Raw genomic sequence first — 20,278 nt, forward strand, 5'->3', positions numbered from 1 at the left:
GCCCCTTCCTCAGTCCTTTTTATTTTTTGTTTTGAGACAGGGTCTTGCCAAGTTGCTCAGGGCCTCACTAAGTTGATTAGGCTGGCCTTGAACTTGCGATCCTCCTGTTTCACCTCCCGAGCCGCTGGGGTTAGAGGTGTGTGCATCACCGTGCCCAGCAAGCAGTTGGTTTCTCTTATTTGTTGGCAGCAGTCACATCATAATGGAGTTTTCTCAGGACTAAGTTTAAATCCTACGTTTTTCTGAGACCTTTGGCACTCCTTCCTGGCAAGTGACACAAAGATCAGTTATATACTTAACAGACAGGAATGGGAAGTGGAAGCAGCCCCCATGCATGTGGCATGGACTCCGCTGAGGAAGCATTTGTCTGTTAGACGAGTTCTAATCTGTGCAGCAGGGAGGGGCCTGGACACCGCACAGGGAACGTTGGCAATATCAGGATGCAGTTGTTGGAGGACGTGTGGCTTTTTCTTCCTTGTATTTTTATGACTATGTTTTATAACAAGCATGTATCATTTTTATAGAAACAATAAAATCATTAGTTTAAAGAAACCCCTTGTGTTGAGTTATCATTCTACATCCTCTATAAATTATATGCCTGTGTTAATTTCCCATCGCCTGTGAATACGCCAGTCGGCTGATTCTCCTGGCAGACATCGTGCTGGCTTAGGAGTCGGGATGCAGTTGGTACCTGCTGCTCTTCCACGAGGCACATGGAGCCGGCTGGAGGCTCTTTGCTGCGTGGGGACAGGAGGGGCCAAGCTTGTCTCCCTGATGGCATCATGGGTGCTGTGGGGGTGGGATCCTGTCTGTCAGCTTGTTTCCCCTGGGGGAGACACAAAGGAGCCCAGGTGTGCGTGGCCTTCACACTGATGCAGGAGCCTGCAGACGACAACCCGCACACGGACCCTTTTGTGCGCACGGCCTCCTCGGGCCGTCTGCTTGGGAAGCCGATGCTCCCATCTTTGGTGTATGATCGCACCCAATTTGTGCTCAAATTAAACTGTCCAGTAAATTAATATCTTTGTGGGTGAGAAAGCAGGGATTTTATTACTGCCAGAAACACTAAAGAACTTCCCATCGAGTCACAAGACAAGTGACTTTGTCATAATGCTGTGAACAAGATCACGAGTCTCCAGCCTTCTGGAGGAGTGAAATCACATCTCGGGGCCGTGCTCACTGCACACTGTAAAGTGAAGAGAGCGCTGGAGTGCGGAGAGGTGCCTCCCGGAGCGGAAGGGCTGGGCTCTGGTGCAGGCGTCAGGAAGGCTCCTGTTCTGCTGGCAGCTAGAGCGAATATCAGCACCACTTTAATTTCATTAGGGAAAACATATCCCACAACTGCACCCAGGATGCCCTGTGAGATGGGCCCAGGGGCTCAGAAACCCAAGTGGGCACCTTTGTGAAGGAGTTCGGGGTACCGATGGATGCTGGGGGCCTGGGAAGCTTGCTTGCTGGAGCTGATGGGAGGTGAGGGCTGGAGGGCAGTGTGTGTTCCTGCGTCTTGATCTGGCTTTCGACTGCCCCCTGCTGGCCCGTGTGGATGGAGGAGGTCCTGTGCTATTCAGGTGCAAGGCAGCATGGTGGCAGTCCTCACGGCTGCCCTCCAAGGGCTCAGCCCCTGAGACTGGACCTGCAGAGTTTGGAATGGAAAGTAGCACCGTGCGGAGGACATGCTTCACCCCTGGCTCCCGCAGGTGAGTTCAGCATGTGTCTCAAGCTGCCAGAAAGTCCTAAGGATTTCTGAGTCAGAGCAGCAGGTTTCCTTGGGCTGATTCAGCAGCTGAGGGAGGCCTGGCATCTGTTCATTCAGACCCCAAACACATGAAGAGCCAAGGCAAAATTCAGACCCCCTAGGAGAAAACCTGTGAACTCAGGGAAGGGAGACAGGGACACCAAAATGAGAAAAAAATCACTGTCTCTGGGCAGGAGGTTCCCACTGTGCCCTGGGCACTGTGCATCTGTTCTTTGTGAGGCCATCCCTGAGCTGGGGGCATTGCTCCTCTCCCAGATGGGTGGCAGGGAGGAGGCTGTCTGGGTCCAAGGCCAGCTGGGCTCGCTCTTTATACCCCACCAGGGTCAACTTTCTAGAATAGGTTCCTCTTTCCAGGTCCCTGAATGGTGACCTTTCTTGTTGCTGGGCAGCCGACAGGCCTCGTGTGCCTCTCCCTCTATGTGCTGCACCACACCCTCTTCTGGGGCAGAGGGGAGCCTACCTCCTGGTACAAAGGACAAAAGAGCAGGGGCCCATCTGGTAGACTGGAGTGGTGTGGCGAAGGTGGCTCTGAGATAAGAGTGAAACTGGAAAGTAGCAATACCCAGGAGCCACTGCAGAGGCCAGGCTCAGGCAGGAAGTGTCCACGCTCTGCCCTCGACCACCCACCAGGCAGGCACAGGGCATCAGCCAAGGCTGAGCTGGAGCACTCCATGCCTGCAAGCCATCAGGCCTGGCTTGGGCACAGTGGCAGCTCTGGCCAGGAGGAACTGAGTCACAGTGACACCGACCTGCCCGCACTCACAGTGCTAAGTCAGGAGCACCAGCCTCTCAGCTCAGGTCAATCAAGAGCCACTCCAGAATAGTTACCAGGGATCTCCAGCACCTGCACAGAGTGGAGGCTGGGGACAGAGAGAGCAGAGAAATGTGCCTGCTGGTGCTCTCACTGGCCATCTGTGTGGGTGAGAGACGAGGGCAGGCCCTGTGTTTCTGGGGCAAGAGGTGTTCATTCCAGACCCTCGGAGAGGAAACGGCAGTTTTGAGACAAGGACAACACAGCCCTGTTGTCATTTCCCACAGCCCTAGCCCCTCTTCGGGGCTCAGCAAGAGAACCTTGACTTCCAATAGCACCCAATCTTGGGTGTACCCAATTCAGCAAATGAAAACATGCCTGCTCAGGAGGGGCTCTTTCTGATGGCTTGTCTCCATCACAACTGGGCCAGGGGTGGAGGTGGAGCCAACCAGGTGTGTGGACAACGGTTCCCTAGGTGGGAGCACGGGGGCAGGTGCCAGGGAGGAGACATTCCCGGCAGAGGAGGGACAAGAACAAGGCATCATCTCTTCTCCAGGCTTCATTGCATGGCTGGCAGGGAATCGATCCTCTCTGAAAGGTGCTGGGGAGTGGTTGATGACTTTGGGGGCACAGAGTCTGCAGGGTGCCTGCCTGAGGACTTCACAGAAGCCTGGCCATTTTAGGCAGGAAGGGAGGGAGCTCCACTCAGGACAGCCTCCCATTCACCTGCAGGAAAGTCCTCGCCTGGAGAATCGGAAACACTGTGGTCTGTCGTCCCCTGCTGGAAAGTGGTGGTACTGCAGTCCCTGGAAGGGTTACCTGATTCTTTATATTATGGAGTTGTAAGAGTTCTTTGTAAGTAGATATTTCTCGTGACCTTAAAGTCTACTGCTCAATTGGGGCCACTAAAAAGGAGCCGAGTTGGGGCTGAGGTTGTGGCTCAGCAGTAGAGCGCTCGCCTAGCATGTCCGAGGCCCTGGGTTCCATCCTCAGCACCACATATAAATAAATAAATTAAATAAAGGTACCTTGTCCAACTACAACTAAAACATAAATATTAAAGAAAAAAAGGAGCCGGGTCCAGGAAAAGGAGGGAAGCTTCCAGCACTGTGTTTCGAGCCGGAAGTTCCAAGTTCAGCTTTTGGATGCAGCCCCAGATGACCTTTCCCTGAGGGGGGCCTGGGCTGTGTCCAGAGAGGCAGCTTGTCATTAGAGGCAGATTGGAGAAGGAAGTGTGTCCAAGAACACCTATCCGGCCCAGGTGCAATTCTAGCTTCACCACCTTCTCATGGGTCCTAGGGCTGCTCTCCATGACGCACCCCTCCCCCGACAGACACCATTTGCCTCTGCTCATTGGAAAACTAAGCAGAATTTTTTTTTCCAGTACTGGGGATTGAACCCAGGGTGCTTCACCACTACACTACACTGCCCCCCCCCCAAGTCCTTTTTATTTTTTATTTAGAGACAGGGTCTCACTGAGTTGCCTAGGCTGGCCTCAAATTGCAATCCTCTGCCTCAGTCTCCTGAGTTGCTGGGATTACAGGAGTACACCACCGCACTGCCGCCACCCCCAGAAAATATTTTTAAATGCCCTGAGTGCACCCAGTAGACCCTAGCAGCCACAGCCCCCCCAGAGGCCTGAGACCTAGCTGTCATCTTTGGGAAGATGCCAGAGGACTCCCTGCTTCCAGGGGGCTTTGGGGCTCAGTACCACACCCAGAAAGGTGTGCCGAAGCCATCTTGGTCCTGGGAGAGGTGTTGCCCTCCTGCTCCCTACCCTGTAGTGTGGTGTGTGCTGGCTCCGGCCTCTGGACTGTACTGAGGTGGCTCCCTGGTCACTGTTCCAGGCTATCCTCTTGCTGAATGTACTTGCCGGTCTCCACGAAGCCTCTCTTGAGCAAAGCTCCTTGGAAACACTCCTGTGCTGCCGAGCATCTTCCCTTTTGATTTTTCTGTTTTTCTTGGTGGAAAAAAATTCATTTTTTTTTTGTGGGGGTTGGCAGAGGAGTTGGCTGGGTGAGAGCCAGTGGCAGGCAGGGACTCTTCCTGCTGCCCCCAGCCCCACCCCGAAGCCGTTGCTCATTGCATGTCCCTGACTTGCATTTCCGTGCTTTCTTCATTTGGGTTCGACCCTTCTGAGCAGCTGGTCCCTTGGGAGTGGAGCCTTGCTCTGCTTGTTCCTCCGGGGGATCCTTGCCAACAGGAACACTGGGGTACCCAAGGAAGGCTGGCTCCAAAACCCCTGCTCCCTCCCTTTGGGAAGACCTGTGGGAACCCCCTCTCTGGGGTGTGTCTAGAAGCAGACCAGGCAGAGGGTTGTGGCCACAGCCACCCGGCCCTGCAAGGAAGGGGGACAAAGGTGAACCTAGTTTAGGAGGTGGACCTTGTTTTCTTCCCTTCCCGGTATGGGGTTGAGGCTAATTTAAATCATTCGCCCTGAGACATGGAGTCCGTGGTGAGGATTATCACCTTGGATGGCTACCCTGCAACGCTCAGGAGAGGCCAGGGAGGCCTCACCTGATGGGGTGGCGAGCTCCTGGCTCTGTGCACCCCAGGCCATGGGACCTCCCTGCAACAGCCTGGGCCTGCCCAGCCCTCTCCTGGGGACCCACATGGCTCCTGCTGGCCAGCTGACTCCAGTTATCTCTGTCCCATGCCCTCAGCCCTCGAAAGGACTCTTTCCTGGACCTCTTCTATGCTGGTGGCTCCACACCTCTTTGGGTCCCTGAGCAGAAACACTGGGGCTTACTCTGGTCTCTATCTCTCCCCTGCAGATGTGTCTTATATCTGCTGTCTCTACATGATGGTCCGTTCCCTGCACCCAGACATCTCCCCCAGGCTCTGCCCCTGCTTGCAGCCACTAGGACCCCAGACCAAGAGGTGAGACCCCTGGGGTGGGTAGCAATGGCTGTGCTCTGAGCTGGAATAGTGGAAGGAACGTTGGGGACACAGTCCAGCTTTTCAAGGTGCATGTCCAGGGCTCCTCTGGCTTCAAGAGAAGGACACCTGACCTGGGTTGTGAGTTTTCCAGAATGGCTGGACCCCCTCTGCCTTGTTTTCCCCCAGATTACATTGATTTAGACCACCTGGACCCCATGTCTCCAGCAGAATTTGTGGAAAATCCAGACCTGTGGGGACAGAACGGGGTGAGGCCAAGCCCAGGTGACTATGAGAAAACAGCTGGGTACAACAGATGCCTAACGGCCTCACTGCTCAGTCCCCAACTGGCTGCAGGTTTCTGGATCTGTTTTGTGCAACTGCAACAAAGTCAAGGTCAAATTGTGGCTGCTCAGCTGCTGCAGCAAGCATCAAGGTGGGCTCCAGTGGCAGACACGGATCTCAGTTCAGGGGCTGGAGATGGGGTCAAAGCTTCTGTAGGGAGTCACCTCTGGGGGCTGTGTGAGAGTCTGTTCCAGGCCTTGCTGGGTTTCTGATGGTTGCTGGCAATCTTGGGTGGCCTGAGCTCACACACCCACCGCTAGTGTCTGTCTCACAGAATACTTTCCTGTCTCTGTCTCCAAATTTCCCCTTGTTTATGAGGACATCATGATACTGGATTAGGGCCACCCCAATCTACTTTGACTTAATCTTAGCTTGATGTCATCTGCAAAGACCCACAGGTCAGAATTCCAGCGCATCTCTGGGGGACACAGTACAGCCTGTGGCATGAGTTGGCATGTGTTGGAAACCTCTGTGGATTGCACCAGCAGTGCCAAGGCCACTCTGTTCATGCACACGGGGATTCAGGACCACCCCCAGCACCAGGCACATCAGCGGGTCCTTCCTTGCTCTCTGTTTCTGGCACCCAGCCTGGCTCTCCTGCCCCAAGGCAAACCTCACTTTCCTGAAAGGAAGACGTCCATGGCACTCCCTGCCCCCTAGTTCCATCTTCTCCTCCCTCAACAGCCTTGGTTTCTCCACCTGGCTCCACCTGGCTGGAACCTTGGGTCAGCCCAGCCATCTTCCTCCCTGGTAAGGTGGGTGTCCTTCCAGCAGCTGCTGTTCAGAGAGGGACTCTGATGATAAGGCCTGCATCCTGCCAACTCCCAGCCCATCTCACGGGAGGTGCATAGGATGGGGGGGGGGGTGTTGCAGACTGAGCTGCCTGTGCTTCCGGAAGCATCTGAGCCACTGAAGATAAATCAAGCATCATTATCATGCTGCAAAGCTGCTGGTATCAAATAGCTTGCAGAATGGGGATTCCAGGGACCAGAGAGAAGTTTCTTGGTGGCTGATAACAATTTTTGCTTTGAGGACCTTGGAAATCTAGTCAGCAAGATATCAATTTGTGATAACAAAAAAGGGAACTGGTGAGAGATAGTTTCTTTCATACTCCCCCAGAGGGGTGCCACCACCAGTGCCCTGGACCTAGTCATCTCAGGCTCTCGGTGGGGTGCCAGAAGCTCTGGGATCCTCCTGCTTCAGATGGGGCCTCTTCCCCTCATCTGGGGGCCTCTGTTGGACAGCTGGGGGCTTCAAGGAGGAGTGTGCCAGTGGGGAGGGTACTGGGTACCCCTGTGAAAGTGTCTGCTCTGCTGGGAGTGGCCAGGCTGAAGGCAGGGCCATCTCCCCCAAGGGGCCTGTGCTGTCCCTGGAGGCCTTGGTCCATTTCACACCTTCCCTGGGAAGAGCCACCCCTGCCCACACTGATATGCAGCTCCATAGGCTGGGGACAAGGCCCTGGCTTCACCCTGCAGCTGCAGAGCTGTGAGACTGTGTCCCCATCAAAGCTGCGTGCAGACCTACTACATGCAGTATGCAGACTACCTCAGGGGATGCTGCAAGAACAAACTACTGCAAGGAGCTCACAGCCTAGGGGCTGCTCAGTGTGGCCACATAGCCATGGGATGTAGATGCCAGTCTTGTTCAGGCCCCCACCAGGCTAGGAAGTGCTTGAGGAACTGGGATTGGGGGCCTTCAGTGTACCCTTGCGTGCTTGGGCCGGTAGGCAAGGGGGATCCAGTGGGCAGAGGGAGCAGGAAGCTCAGGCCAGAAGGGCTTCCTGTGGGTGGACCTTGAGCAGGAGCAGGCAGCAGGCCTTTCTGGCATCCACACCAGCACCATGGATCCTGAGCTGCCCGTGGCCAGCATTTGTCTGAGTCTGGCCCACCCTAGGCCAGGCTGTTACCTTTGGGATTGTTCATGAGCACCCAGTCTGGCCACAGCCAGGGGGGACCAAAGGAACCCTGCTTTAGCAATCCTGAATGTCCAGGGAGCTGCTGCGGGGCTTGGTCAGAGGAGCCCTTTTTATTTATTCATTTTTGGGGTACTGGGGATTGAACCCAGGGATGCTTAACCACTGAACCACATCCACAGCCCTTTTATATTTTAATTTAATTTAGTTTAATTTTTTTTTTTTTTGGCACTGGATTGAACTCAGGGGCACTCTTGACCACTGAGCCACATCCCCAGCCCTATTTTGTATTTTATTTATTTATTTTTGTAATCTTTATTTTATTTTTATGTGGTGCTGAGAATCGAACCCAGTGCCTCACACATGCCAGGCGAACATGCTATCACTTGAGCCACATCCCCAGCCCCTTGTGTTTTATTTAGAGACAGGGTCTCACTGAGTTGCTTAGAGCCTCGCTTTTGCTGAGGGTGGCTTTGATCTTGAAATCCTCCTGCCTTAGCCTCCTGAGCTGCTGCGATTACAGGCATGTGCCATCATGCTGGGCTAGCCCTCTTTTTAAAATTTTTTTTAGTTGTAGATACCTTTATTTCATTGATTTATTTTTGTGTGGTGCTGAGGATCGAACCCAGTGCCGCACATGTGCTAAGCGAGCGCTCTACCACTGAGCCACAACCTCAGCCCTAGCCCTCTTTTTTTGGAGAAATTTTTACATCCCAACATCTCTGATCTGTGCACACACACACCTTTGTCTTCAATCTTCTGTCCCTCCCACCTCCCTGGACAACGTCATTACTTCCTGTCAATGGAAGGACAGAGAAGCCAAACAACCCCCAGAGCCACCCAGTGCTGGACTGCTGCTCATGCTGCTCCCTCAGGCTGAGCTCTTGTCTTGCTTCATACCTGCTTGTCCTCTGAGGCCTCCTTGGGGCCTTTTCTGACCCTCCATAGAATAATCTCTTTCCTGTAGGCTTGGATAACTATGCTGTGTAGTGTGCATGTCTTGGTGGGTTTGTTAACTTCAGTCCTGCTGTGGACACATGAGCTGTGCGTGGCCTTGGGCGAGCGTTCGAACCTTTGCACATCCCAGATCCAACCTCTTTACACAACTCAGTAGAATGAGTTCCTGGGCATTTCCCCTGATGCTTGGTTCAGAGTTGTCATTAGCATTAGTCTGTCTCCATCCAGTGACATCCTCTAAGCTTGCACTAGGGGGCTGATCCTGAGCCTGGCACAGGGCCCAGAGATGGAAATACCACCTGTTTTTACCAAAAAAGGCTCCGGGCTCATGAAGGAGACAGACTTGTGACCAGGTGAAGGGAAAGAGCACACAAGGAGACACTCGGGACCTCAGCAATGCACACCAACATTGGTTGCTACATTCTGCCTGCAGATCTGCAGAGTTTAAAAAGGGACAGGAGGGAGAGAGTGCCATTGATGTACTTGTGGTACACCAATGGAGGGCCATTTGCAGGGTCTGCCAATGTTTTAAATACTTGTGCCTGTTGTATGCTCACCAATGACACCACCAGATGGGAATCCACCCAAAGTGCTTGCAGAGATGTTGGTATGAAGGTACATTGTACAGCCTGTCTGTGATTCCAGCAGACTGAAGACGCCTTACATGCTCCTTAACTGGTGACAGGGTGAGCAAATAATTTTCCAGTGGCACATTTGAATAGATGCAACCATTAAAGAAAGGTAGATCTATGCATATCAACTTGGAGGCACAGAAGGTTTTGTTAAGTGAAAAACAATCAAACTTTCTGCCATGATCACAAAGACCTGAGACAATCAACTTATAAAGATAAAAAATTCATTTGGGCTCATAGTTTTTCAGGTTCCAGTCTATGATTGATTGGTCCTGTTGCTTTGGGCCTGCCATGGGGCAGCACACCATGACCCTGGCAGGTGGTGCTGCAAAACCCACCTCCTGGTCAGGGAGCAAAAGAGGAAAAAAGGAAGGGGCAGGGGTCCCACAGTCCTTTGGAGGGCACACCCCGCAGTGGTCAAAGATTTCCCACTAGGCCCCATCTCTTTGAGGACAAAACTTTAACACAGGCCTTTGGGGGCACATTCAGGATCCAACCATAGCACAACCAACACCCCCTAGTGGTAGACCTGCAGTACTGGGTGTTTTCATGGTTGAAGGACCAGATGCTCTAGGAATCTGGGCGGCCTCAGAATCACAGCGGGGCAGGTGGGGAAAGCCTTTAATTTTTCAGCTGGGTATGTTTTATTTCTAACAGATTGCATTTATAATTTAAGAAAAATGGAAGGAATCTGAAAAGATGCTGGGATGCATAGAGGGAGAGACACCGGCAGGTCTGTCACACACACATAACCCCCACCCTCCTCCTCCCCTCCCTGCGTTACCCCTGATCAGGAAGGATGTGTCTAGATCCTCTGGCTACCCCTGTACTTTCTGTAGGTGGTGGTGGGTGGGGGAACTGGGTACAGTCTGAGAGTGGAAGGCTCGCCGCAGACTGAGTCCCCTCCCACACTGGAGTTTGTCACCCTGGAGTTTGTCACCCGTTGGCTGTCTCTTCCTTGAGGAGGGAGGGTGTGAGCCGCCCTTGTCCCTAGTGCTGGGCACACACCTCCCTTTAAGGAACATTGGCAGGGTGTCCTAGGATACAGTCAGGGCGGTGCGCGCGCCGGGTGGGGGTGCTCATCTGGAGCCCTGTGAGCCCGGGTCCCCTGCGCCGGACCTCGGTGGGCGCAGAACACTTCCAGCACGGGCGACTGCAGCCGGTGCCACCCAGACCAGCCAGTTCTCTCCCCGGGTGCTAGGTGGGGCGGGGTGGGTCCCGCGTGCTTGCGGGGCGCGGCTGGGCGCGGGAGGAGGCTGCTCTACGCAGCTGTGCGCCCGCGCCGCTGGGGGCCGCCCGCGGGCCGAGCCGGCCAGAGCGCGCCGTGCTCCTGGGCCCCGCCGCACAGCTCCGCGCCAGGCGGCCGGCGGCGACACACGGGCGGCTGTGGAGCCGGGCGGGCAGCAGGAATGCGGAACCCGCGCGCGGGCTGAGCCGCGGGGATGGCGCAGGGGCGTCGGCGGGCGGCCTGCGTGCGGCCCTAGCGAACACGACGCTCCTGGCCCCGGCCCGGCATCGGCATCGCGGGCGGCATCGCGGCCATGGCCAAGGAGCGGCGGAGGGCCGTGCTGGAGCTGCTGCAGCGGCCGGGGAACGCGCGCTGCGCTGACTGCGGCTCCCCGGGTAGGTGCGGGCCGGTCGCCTGGGTGCGGGTGGGTGCAGATCTAGGTGGATGGAGCCGGGCGGATGCGACTCGGGCAGGTGCCCGCCCGCCCCAGGGACGGGGAGGGGTACCCAGGGCGCCTCTGGAGGTGGGGGCGTCGCCACCCGGCTCGGACCGCGCTAGGGTGGGGCACGGCCCCAAGTGCACCTGCGGGCGGCGGGCTGGGGCGCCTCCCCGCTCGCGCCCTCCCTGTGCCGCCTCCTCCCCTCCCCCGCCAGGCTGCGTGTCTCGCTGTCACCCGCGGACCGCCAGCCGCCTTGCGAAACCTCGGGCTTCTCAAAGAAAGAGGAAATTGCTGGGGGCGGATGTCTGCAGGAAAGGGCCCGCCAGCAGCCCCAGGGGTTCTGCCGGGATGTGGGGTCCACCTGGCTTCCAGCTACCTGGAGGTGACGTCATGGCACAGGAGGCACTTTCGATTACTGGCCCAGGGCGGAGGGTGAGGCGGGGAGGGGGGGGAGAGGAAACCCTGTCCAGCCGCGGGGACCCTGTGGGGAAGGACTCCAGACTCCAATCCAGCTCCCTGCACCTAGCTGCTCTAGGGCAGGCAGCCAGGACAGATGGGGCACCAGGACAGGTGAGGCCGTGGAGATAGGCCCTCGGTGCACCTGACACTCCATCCTCCCTGCCAGACTTCTCCAGACTTTGTCCCTTAGTGACCCGTGGTCTGGGTGATTTCCAAGACGCCAGGGTCCAGGGGGCCCAGAGGTTGGTTGTGCTTTCATACCGGCCTGAGCCTGCTCCTGAGCAGCTGCCCAGGCTGGCCCTGGGCTTTGGAGTGAGGGTGGCCCCTAGAGGTTCTCCTGCTTATGCCACCCGCCCCAGCGGGAGGTGCCCACTCAGGGGCCTTCACCTAGGTACACCAGGAGCCTGGGGGCTCCCAGCTGAAGCCCCTTGGAACAAGGGCCCCCAAGGGACCTGCACCATCCCTGGGATATTGGCTGGAGACAGCCTGCTGACACCCTGGGAACAGGACCTCTGTGACTGTATCTACCTCCCTATCTTCTGGGCTGGGAAGGATCTCTGACACCCCAAGGTCCTGGGGATCTGTTGGTTGGCTTGGAGAAGCCACACCAGAAGCCCATTGTCCCTCAAGGGACACAATGACTGGATTTCCTGGGAAGCTGGGCAGACCGTGGGGCTGAAGTGGACTTTTCCCTGGCCTCCTGGGCCCTGCTGATGGCGCAGTGGGGCGGAGGCTCTTCATGCATGCAGCGCCCCTGGCAGCCGGGCTGGCTCAACCGACTCCCCACCTCCCTCCTCCAGACCTGCGTTCCACATGTTCAGGAGAGCTGTGCCAGGGAGAGCCTGCGAGGGGAGGGCAGTCAGCTCTCAGGCCTGCCTTGGGGGGCCATGCCCAGGGGAAGGGGAGTGAGCCTTGTCCCTGGCCTCCCTGGTCACATATCCACTCTCTCGCCACCTGGTCCTCCCAGCCTGGCAGGAGGAAGAAGAGCTTCCTTGGCTTGCCATGCCTGCCCACTCAGTGTCCCCAGGCCCCTCAGTCCCATGGCCATGGCCCTGCTACAGCCTTGCTTGATGCTGCAGCACAGCCTTGGCCCTTTTAAGGCCCAGCACTTCCTGACATTGGGCCAAGCCACCAGTTTTTCAGAATTGGTCCATGACATCAGCAGCTTGCCTTATCTGACCAGCAGCCCCATGGAGCAGGCAAGATCTGAGGTTGTTTCCACTTTACAACCAGGGGAACCAAGGCCCTGAAAACTTGGGGGCCCCCAAGCATACCAAGCTTCCTGATTCCTAGCCTTGACTGCCCATGCTGTCTGTGCCAACTCCCCATCATTCTGCCTTGCCCCAGGCTGTGGGCACCACACTATTCCTGCCTGGGACCCCCGTGGCTCTCTGCTCTTCAGCTGTGGGTCCCTGTTCTGTGTCACTGTGGGATATAGCAACAGGGGCCATGCTGGTGTTGATGAAATTGTGGGGGGCAGAGGGCATGGGCTGCCCACAGTCATCAGAGCACCTTCGTGCGGGCTCATGGCTGTGCTTCCTGACCATGGCAGCAGGAGCAAGGCACCCTCCCCACAACACTGTCTCTGGAAAGCAGGACAGCAGGGCAGTCCTAGCCACCTTTGACCACCAGCTGGGGACCCTGGGGTGTACTTGGGCAGACCCTACCAGCTGGCTGTGCCTGAGGGTCTCCTCCTACACCCTTCCCCTTCTCTCCCCAGTAGCAGGCTCCTTGACCTTGAACCTGGACCCACCCACCACTGTCAGAGTCACTTTTCTTATCACAGGCTGGGATGGGTGGGTAACTGTGCTTGGGCCCCTTCTCCTGGGGAGATGCCCTGGAGTCCCTCTGCGGGTAGGGGTTTCAGGAGAGAGGAGGTGCACTAGTGCCTGCTCTAATTGCAACAGTTTCCAGTGCTTCACATGCCAGGAGGGCTTGGGAGTCTGAGCTCTTTGGGTGGGTTGGGGTGTGGGCAATAATTCCAGGTGATGCTGGTCCCCTGGACACTCCTAGGACCCCCTGGCCTTCCGGTTCTGGAGGTCTGGCTCACGGAGGAAGTCTTTGCTTCTAGCTAGTCCAGGTGGTCTGAGACCATCACAGGGAAGTAAAGTGCATGCCATCCTGGGCCTGAGGACCCTGGCAGGTCCAGGCTCTGGGGGGGCCAGGATGCATGCAGGGACTGGGTGAAAGGGACCCTGAGACCCAGTCCTTGAAGTTCCTCAGGGTCTGGGACAGGAGTTGTGGGTTCAGAGTGTGAAGTCCTCATTCAGCCCCAGGGCTTCAGGGCAGAGGCCACAATTTCGATTCAGACGTTACTGGCAGCCTGGCAGAGGCACTGGGTGGGAGGAGTTTCAGAAACTTGGCCTGGTTTGGGAGGGGGTCTGTGTGGTGGCAGCAGGCTGCCAAGAGGTACTCCAGGCAGGCCCAGCCCACCCCTCCCCTTGGCAGTAGCTCACCTGTTTGTTTTTTGTAAATATACTTGTCATCTTAACCGTGCCTGAGTCTGTGGCCCAGTGGCATTATCACTTTCCCAGGGCTGTGCAGCCGTCCCCACCTCCACCTGTAGGTCCTCCTCATCCCCCCACACTGAAGCCCTGTCCCCACTAAACACTGACTCCCCATCCCTCCCCTGCCCCGGGCACCCACCATGCTCCTTCCTTTCTCTCTGGACTTCACCACTCAGGGGGTCTCCTGTGAGTGGAACTGCAGTGTCTGTTTTTGTGACTGGTGGTTTCATGGGGCATCATGTCCTTGGGGATCATCCATTTTGAACAGATGTCAGAATGTCCTTCCTTTTTCAGACTGAATAATATTCCACGGTGTGAATGACCCGCTTGTGCGTACCTACCCATAGGTGTGTGGTTGCTGGGTGGCTACTCCATCCACCTTTAGGCAACAGTATCAGTGTTACTGTGAAACACAGGGATACAAGTATTTCTTTGAACCACAGAGGCTCTAAGTCTCCCCTGGTTTTTGCTCAAGCCACAGGACCTACGACATGCCTGCCCACCGCAGCTGGGCTGGCAACAGTTCTGTGCTGGAGGGGGCTGGAGGCCTGTCCCTCTGCTCAAGCACTGGGGGCCCCAGCCTCTGCCTTCCTCCTAGACGGCGCCTCTCTCTTCTCACCCCTGGGCGCATGGGCACCCTGGTCTGTGCTGCTGGCTGAGGTCACTCCACAATGGATTTCTTAGGCTGCTGGGCCAACCATGGTGACCACTGGTTTCTCTCTGAATGCGAGCACTGTGACCGGGCTCCCACACTGCTCAGGTGCAGGCGACTTTCCCCAGACCTCAGGCCCTGCAGGCTGCTGCAGCTCATTTACACCTGGCTCGGCCTCAGGTGCCCGTCGGGCAGGTATGTCACCTGCCTGTCACCTGTTCCCTATGAGACCACTGCATAATCCCTCTTCAAAACCAAAGGACCTGTGCTTGGAGACAGGAAGGGGCTTTGGAAGTGCCAGGGGTGGTGGAGGTGGCCTGTGCGGTGTGGCTGGGGACTGTGCGCTCCCGTGCTGTGGTGGAGCCTCAGCCAGCACCTTCCTCCCCGCCGTGCCTGGGCCTGGGGAGACTGAGGCAGAGAAGTGACCGCACAGTCAGGGCGGCACCACCTGCCCCGCTGCCTCAGGTGAGAGTGTGGCGGTGACGGACAGCTGCCCTCTCAGGAGTGGTCAGGCCAGAGGACAGACAGGAGCTGGGCCGTTGGTGTCTCAGAAGAACGTTGGCCGTTGGGACATTTGGTCCAGAGGCCCTGCTCTGCCCTGGTCTCTGTTTGAGGAACAGGAAGAAGTGGCATTGAAGGCTGGGGACAGCTCTGGAACCACAGGGCAGAGGTGTCACCTCCTGCAGGGTGGTCTAAGTTCAGTGAATGTCTGAGGGCCCTGGTTCCCTGATCTCAGGCTGCAGCAGATGACCCAAGGCTGGAAGGGCTTCCGGGGAAGGCAGGTAAGGAGGTGGCCCTGAGCAGCAGGAGATGGCAGCAGGGAGACACAGGGGGCTGGAAGCTTGGCCAGGTGAGCTGGGCTCTCAGGAAGGGGGTGCTGCAAGCCACCCAGGGCTCCGTGGGGTGCAGCCTGGGAGCTGGCGGCAGCACTTGGAGGTGTCCTGATTCTGCTCTGAAAGGGAGGGGTCCCCTGGGGGGAGCTGGGGACCCGGGCTGGGGAGGCTCAGCCTGCCTGGAGGGATGCTGTGGTTTCCTCCTGAATAAGAGGCCGTGTTCGTGGCCAAGAGGGGGGCTGGGGGCAGGAAGGCCCACTTCGGGGAGTTAGAAGGAACAGGGAGAGCGAGGCTGAGTGGCGGCTCCCAGCAGCACCCACAAGGTCTGTGGTCCTGAATCCTGCAGAGTACCTTCTACAGGGACGTGTCTTTCTCTAGAATGTTCTGCATCTTGGGCACAGACCTCAGTGGGTGGAGAGGAGGGCTCTGCATGGAGTGACAGAGGGAGGGGCTGAGGATCTCCTGCCGCCTGGGAACCTCAGTGGGATAAGGGGGAAGCCAAGACATGGGGGGAGGTGAGGGAGGGTGGGGTCTCTGGAGGCTGGGGGCAGGGTTCGAGTGGGCCCATGGGAAGGCAGGTGTGGGACCCTGTAAGACAGAGTGGTACGACTGGGGAGCGCTGGATGCAGGCGGTGGGCTGCCAGGTGCCTGGGTTTAGGGTGGAGAACTTCCAGATGTGTCATTGTCACAGACTTGAAGCCTGGGAGCAGTGTGAGGGGATGGGGGGAGGGTCCTGGGAGCCTCTGAGTGAGAGTGAGGGGCTGCCGTGGCAGGGCCAGGCAGATGGCTTGCTTTACAACCTGAAGAAGAGAGGCCAGCATGTCCCAGCCCGAGGCAGGTGAGGTCAGAGGACCCACCAGGGCCACTGTAGGTCTTGCCTTTACTCCCGGTCACATGAGAGCCACGGGGCAGAGACGTGAGAAGAGAAGTGAGATTTGTGGCAGGACCCTCGGCTGGCGGGACAGATGGATGGACTCATCAATCCAGACAGGTGACTGCGGGCTGCCTGTGGGTCAGCGGCATGTCCTTGACCTGAGAGGCAACAGGGTGTGCTGGCACCCGGGATGTAGGGTGTGATGGGCAGGGAGGAGCCAGGAGCCCCATGGTCAGGAGGATGGAGATGCCCACAGCCCTGGGGAGGGCGGTGGAGGTGCGGGAGTTCCTGGGGGTGGGTGCTGGGAAGCCTGGAGACCGGAGCCTGCGGCACAGCGAAGCCCTGCAGGAGAGAGACTGCGGTGGAACTGGGGCGCCATCCACATTTAAATGTTTCTTTCTCCTTTTTAAAAATTCTTGAGGCAAAATCCACATATGATAAAATTAACCGTTTAAAAGTGAAAACTCAGTGGCATTTAGAACATTCACAGTGTTGTGCAACCACCACCTCTAGCTGGTTCCAAAAATATGGCTTTCACAGATGATTTGCAGAGGAGGGAGCCCAGGCCCTGCCCTGGGTGGGAGTCACAGTGGGGCAGGCAGAGGCCGTGGGAGGCAGAGGCCGTGGGAGCCCATCGGAGCAGCTGTGGGGGTGGGATGGAGAGAGGGACTGTGGCAAATGGTGGGGGGCGGTCTCATGGGAGTGACCCAGGAGGCCAGGTGGGTGCTGCCTTTGTGGGAGAAGGGCTGAGGGCTGAGCGAGGTGGGGAGGGGTGCAAACCCCTCGCCCACCCAGGGCCCAGATGTTCACTGGTGCCCACTGTGTTCAAGGTGTCCCCTTGCCACTGGAATCTGCCAGGGCCCTGAAGCAACATGGCTGTCTTGTGGATTCCAGCAGGGAGTGGAGGATGGGCAAAATGACAGACACCTGGTGACATGGAGTGTTGGAGCAGGTGCCACCACACAGGCCGGAAGGTGGAGCCTCAAGGAGCCTGTGTCTCAGTGCAGGGTGGGGTGCTGTGGATTGGGGGACAGCTATGCACACCCCACATATGGGCCCTACTTTCTAAGACCCCTAGAGACCACTGTAAAGGGTGGTAGGCGCCAGAACCCCTCCCCTGAGGCTGGCCCTGAGGGGAGCTTGGCTCTCACCTGAGCTGCCCATCTGCCCCGCCCAGAGCCAGGTGGACTCACTGTCACACAGTGCTAACCTGTGTGTTAGCAGTGGAAGGGACAAAGTTCTCCAGACCAAGGCCACCAGGCTAGGCCACACCAGTTTCCAGCAACAGGGTCCTCTGCACCCCCTTTCCACACTGCCTGGGCCCCAGCCAAGGACACACCTGCTCCACCCAGCTCAGCCCCAAGATGTGCCTCACCTGCCCAGGTGCCTCAGACCAGTTCCCGGAAATGGTGAGGGGCTGAGTCACCTCAGGGAGAGGCAGGGCCAGAGGGTCAGAGGGAGGGTGGATGGAGCTGGGAGGAGGGGAGCTGGGGGGAGCCTGCAGCGGGGTCACAGCACGGCTTCCCCCACCAAGGCCAGGAGCACAGGGTGGCCAGGGTCTCTCACAGCACCTGGAGACCCTGGCCACCCTGGGTCTGGGAGGGGTCCCTGAAGACCGTGAGTGCATGCTAGGGGGCCCATCTTCTGGGATAGGTGGGCTCAGAGATGCACCAGTTCTGTTTGAAGTTCATCTCTGCTGGGGTGTAGCTGACACCCACCACACACCTACCTTAGACGCAGAGTTGGAAAAAGTGACCACAGTCACACTTCAGGTACGGGACATTTTCTCATTCCCAGAATGTCCTCAGGACCCTTCGCAGCCAGCCCTGCCCCCGGTGACTGAGGGTGCTGGGCATCTTTCTTGTGTCTTGGTGGAGTGTGTTGAGGTCTTTTGCCCACTTTTTGATTGGGTTGTTTTCCTATCACTGAGCTTGAATAGTTCTTTATCGGCTTTGCATACAAATTGTTTTATCAGATAAATGATCTGCAAATATTTTTTTTTCCTAGTGTGGCCTGACTTTCACTTCTTCAACAGTGGCTTTCAAAGAGCAGATTAAAAAAAAAAAAGTTCTGGGCTGGGTTTGGTGGTGCACACCTGTAATCTTAGTGGCTTAGGAGGCTGTGGCAGGAATATCAAAAGTTCAAGGCCAACCTCAGCAACTTAGTGAGGCCCTAAGGAACTTATCAAGAACCTGTATCAAAATAAAAAGTTTTTAAAAAGGCCTGGGGATGTAGCTTAGTGGTTAAGTACCCCTAAGTTTAATCCCTGGTGCCAAATAAATAAATAATCAAAAATTTAAAAAAAAATTCTCATCAAGCCATTTTATCTCCTCCCACCCCTCAATTCTGATTTTGGTGCTGTATCTAAGAAAATCTTTGCCTAACCCAAGATCACAGAAAAATTTCTTCTGTGTTGTATTTTAGAAGTTTTATAGTTTGGGGGTTTACATTTAGCACTAGGAGGCAACTGGAGTTATATCTTGTATATGGTGAGCTGGAGATTGAAGTTTATTGCTTTGCAGATGATATCTAGCTGGTGGGAAAGTATTCTTTTTCTACTGATTTGCATTGGTATCTTTGTCAATAATTAATGTCTGCCTAGGGGTGGGTATGGTTTTTGGATTCACTGTTCTGAACCATTGATCTATGTATCCATTTTCATGTCAATGCCACACTGTCCTGATAATTGTAATTTTTCAGGTTTTTTTTAATACTTATTTTTTAGTTGTAGTTGGACACAATATCTTTATTTTATTTATTTATTTTTATGTGGTGCTGAGGATCGAACCCAGGGCCTCACACGTGCTAGGCGAGCGCTCTACCGCTGAGCCACAACCCCAGCCCTGATAATTGTCATTTGATAACAGGTTCTGAAAACATGTGGTGTTCTCCATCTTCGTCCTTTTTCTAAGCTATTTTCACTATTCTGTCTTGCATTTTAGAATCAACTTAAGTTCTGCTTTCAAAGTACTGTTAGAAATCGGATAGGTCTGCATTCAACTTATAGATTAATTAATTAATTAATTTTGGTGGGTACCAGGTATTAAACCCAGGGATGTTTTACCACTGAGCTACATCCCTCGCCCTTTTTATGTTTTATTTTGAGACAGGGTCTCACAAAGTTCCTTAGGGCCTCTCTGAATTGCTGAGGCTGGCCTAGAATTTGAGATCCTCCTGCCTCAGCCTCCTGAGTTGCTGGGATCACAGATGTGTGCCACCAGGCCCAGCTGAACCTATAGATTAATTTGGAGAAAGTTTGTGTGTCATGAAAGCAGGCTCTCCCTTCATATCTATAGATCCTCTTTAATTTCTCTGAGCAGTATTTTTCAGTTTTCTGTGTACTATGTTATCTTTTGTCCTTTATCCCTAGGCATTTCATGTATTTTGTTATTATAAATGGTGTTTCAAAAATTTCAATGTTGGTGTCCCCCTTTCACTTTGCCAAATGGACTGATGTCTTTATTGGTCATTCAAGTGGGGCAAAGGAAATGTTCTCTTAAAACTCAGGCAGATTGGGGCCGGGGATGTGGCTCAAGCGGTAGCGCGCTCGCCTGGCATGCGTGCGGCCCAGGTTCAATCCTCAGCACCACATACAAACAAAGATGTTGTGTCCACCGAAAACTAAAAAAAAAAAAAAAAAAACTCAGGCAGATGAAGTGTTTGCCATGTAACCTGTCAGAGGAAGCAAATTGAAATAGATTTCCTGGAAGGTCTTACACAATTTGATATTAAAGCAGTTCTAGTTTTATAGCATCAAAAGTTTATGAAGTTTTAAATTATATTAGCGATTTGATTTGGTTTGTCTAGTGGTTCAGAGGTTGTCACCTCATCAGAAGAATAGCTGTAAAGTAGGGGTGTTTCGAGGGAAAAGAGGACAGGTGGAGGAAGGAGACTAGGTGAGAGAGGTGGCCGGGCACCCAGAGCTGATTGGAGTAAATCAAATCCCATACAAGTATGATTTTTGTCAAAAGAACCCAACTGTTATAACTATAATGCACTAATAAAAGAAAGCAACAAAGGGTTGTTTACTTCAAGGCCTCTTCCAATTAGATTAAT

The 20,278-nt window shown here is 55.3% G+C and overlaps 1 protein-coding gene and 1 non-coding gene across 2 annotated transcripts in view; both read left to right on the forward strand.

Annotated features, from left to right (window-relative positions):
* Positions 1-10,631: 10,631 nt before the first annotated feature.
* Adap1 (ArfGAP with dual PH domains 1) overlaps positions 10,632-20,278 on the forward strand; it is a 43,408-nt gene continuing 33,761 nt past the window's right edge. Inside the window, exon 1 of the mRNA XM_046420991.2 lies at positions 10,632-10,853. Within this exon, the coding sequence (XP_046276947.1) occupies positions 10,772-10,853 (82 nt within the window). The 5' untranslated portion in view covers positions 10,632-10,771. The remainder of the gene's footprint in view (positions 10,854-20,278) is intronic.
* On the forward strand, positions 19,646-19,754 carry LOC124076944 (small nucleolar RNA SNORA27). Its single transcript, XR_006846495.1, has one exon. It is a non-coding gene; the product is annotated as a small nucleolar RNA SNORA27 (small nucleolar RNA).

Source organism: Marmota monax, unplaced genomic scaffold (assembly GCF_021218885.2).
Source record: "Marmota monax isolate L192 unplaced genomic scaffold, Marmota_monax_Labrador192_F-V1.1 WCK01_AAM20220418_F8-fsc00266, whole genome shotgun sequence".
In the NCBI taxonomy this organism is placed as follows: Eukaryota; Metazoa; Chordata; class Mammalia; order Rodentia; family Sciuridae; genus Marmota; species Marmota monax.